The following is a 1527-nucleotide window of genomic DNA, read 5'->3' as shown; positions in this document are numbered from 1 at the left end:
TGGTTAGCAGTCAAGTGCCTTAGGCACTATGCTACCAGAGCTCCCATTCCTATCAGTAGAGGTAATTTAAGTAATTTACAAAAGAATATGACCAGCAACTTCCATTCCTAACATTTGTCCCTACTTCACTATCAATAGGAGTAACGTAATTTACAAGGAGATGTGGCCTGGCAGTTTCTAACGCATGAGTTCTCCCTACCTCGCCTGTTGTGTATTCTTACATTCTGAGTCTTGTCTTCCTATCAAGACATACAATCCTCAAGGATTTCTATCTATCGCTTATAGCCTCTAGCACTGTCATGGGTATAAGGAAAGCACATCTTACGAATGTGTTTAATGGAACCAAACCAGCCTTAAATGCCAAATGATTTTAATGCCTGTTTTTTATTTCTGAGGGCTACTACTGTAGCCTCTTGGAAATGTTTCCCTTGGACCAAAATGAGAATGTTTGACAAATTTCTAGAGACCTCACTTTGTTGTGATTCAGTTTGCTGATAACAAAGTGAAAGGTTTGTTTCAGCTCTTATTTAATTTACCAATATTGCTTATCACCTATGACATGTCCATTTATTGTCTTTCCAGTTGAAGAGTCTAACTTTTTCTATAATATGGGATATTTCTTTCCCTTCTTACAAATGTAATGATTTCTTTTTTTTATAGAAAAGTATGCTTTATCAGATTAAATAAAGGAGTTAATGGCTAAATAATTACATTATAGCTTCCCCTTAATCTCTTTCCTTTTTTTTATCCCTCAGGGTTCTACCTCCTCAAATGACAAACCTGTTTTAAATGAGTTTGCGTAAATGGTGGGGAACAGGGAGGGAGGAGATGCTGTTTTTCTTTCAGAAGACAACTTTGGATTCAATTCAATTCATCTAATTTTATTGAGCTCCTATTGGGCACCTGGCTGTGTGCTTGGCACAAAAGAGGATGCCAAGATGAGAAAAGATAAAGGAACAGAAGGACATGGGAAGGAGAAGAAAGCGGAAGAAGAGGTAAGAAAAGTTGTAGAGCTGGCTACCCATATACCAAAACTAAACCCACTGCCATCTAGTAGACCCTGGCTCATAGAGAAGCTGTAGGACAGAGTAGAATTACCCTCCAGGGTTTCCAAGGCTGTAAATCTTTACGGAAGCAGACTGCTTCATCTTTTTCCCATGGAGCAGCTGGTAGGTTCAAACTGCTGACCTTTTGGCAAGCAGCCAAATGCTTTAGTCACTACACCACCAAAGCTCCTTTTACCCATATAAAAGAATACTAAAAGAGGAGAAAGGGAAAAGAGAGCCTAAGGTACATTCTATGGCCTGGTCTCACTGGATAGGGCAATGTGGACCTGGAAACCTGAAGCAGTGGTTTGAACTTCAATTTTATTTAAGAGCAGTTGCAAAATGTGAGGCAGTTAGGAAGGCCACAGTTACCTCCTCAAGCCTTTAGAATGTTGTTGTTGTTATGTGCCGTTGAGTCAGACCCGACTCATAGCGACCCCTCCTTGGGTTTCTGAGGCAGTATCACTACAGAAGTAGATTG

At 39.9% G+C, this 1527-nt stretch overlaps 1 protein-coding gene across 1 annotated transcript in view; it reads left to right on the top strand.

Annotated features, from left to right (window-relative positions):
- The first annotated feature begins 938 nt into the window (after positions 1-938).
- Positions 939-1527, top strand: part of TRMT2B (tRNA methyltransferase 2 homolog B) — a 72976-nt gene continuing 72387 nt past the window's right edge. Inside the window, 1 exon segment of the mRNA XM_042782454.1 lies at positions 939-995. Coding sequence (XP_042638388.1) covers positions 939-995 — 57 coding nt within the window.

Source organism: Orycteropus afer, unplaced genomic scaffold (genome assembly GCF_000298275.1).
Source record: "Orycteropus afer afer isolate SDZICR_OR568_19922 unplaced genomic scaffold, OryAfe1.0 scaffold00327, whole genome shotgun sequence".
NCBI lineage: Eukaryota > Metazoa > Chordata > Mammalia > Tubulidentata > Orycteropodidae > Orycteropus > Orycteropus afer.
Note: the sequence above shows the minus strand (reverse complement) of the source record. Positions and strands in the feature narration are given on the sequence as shown.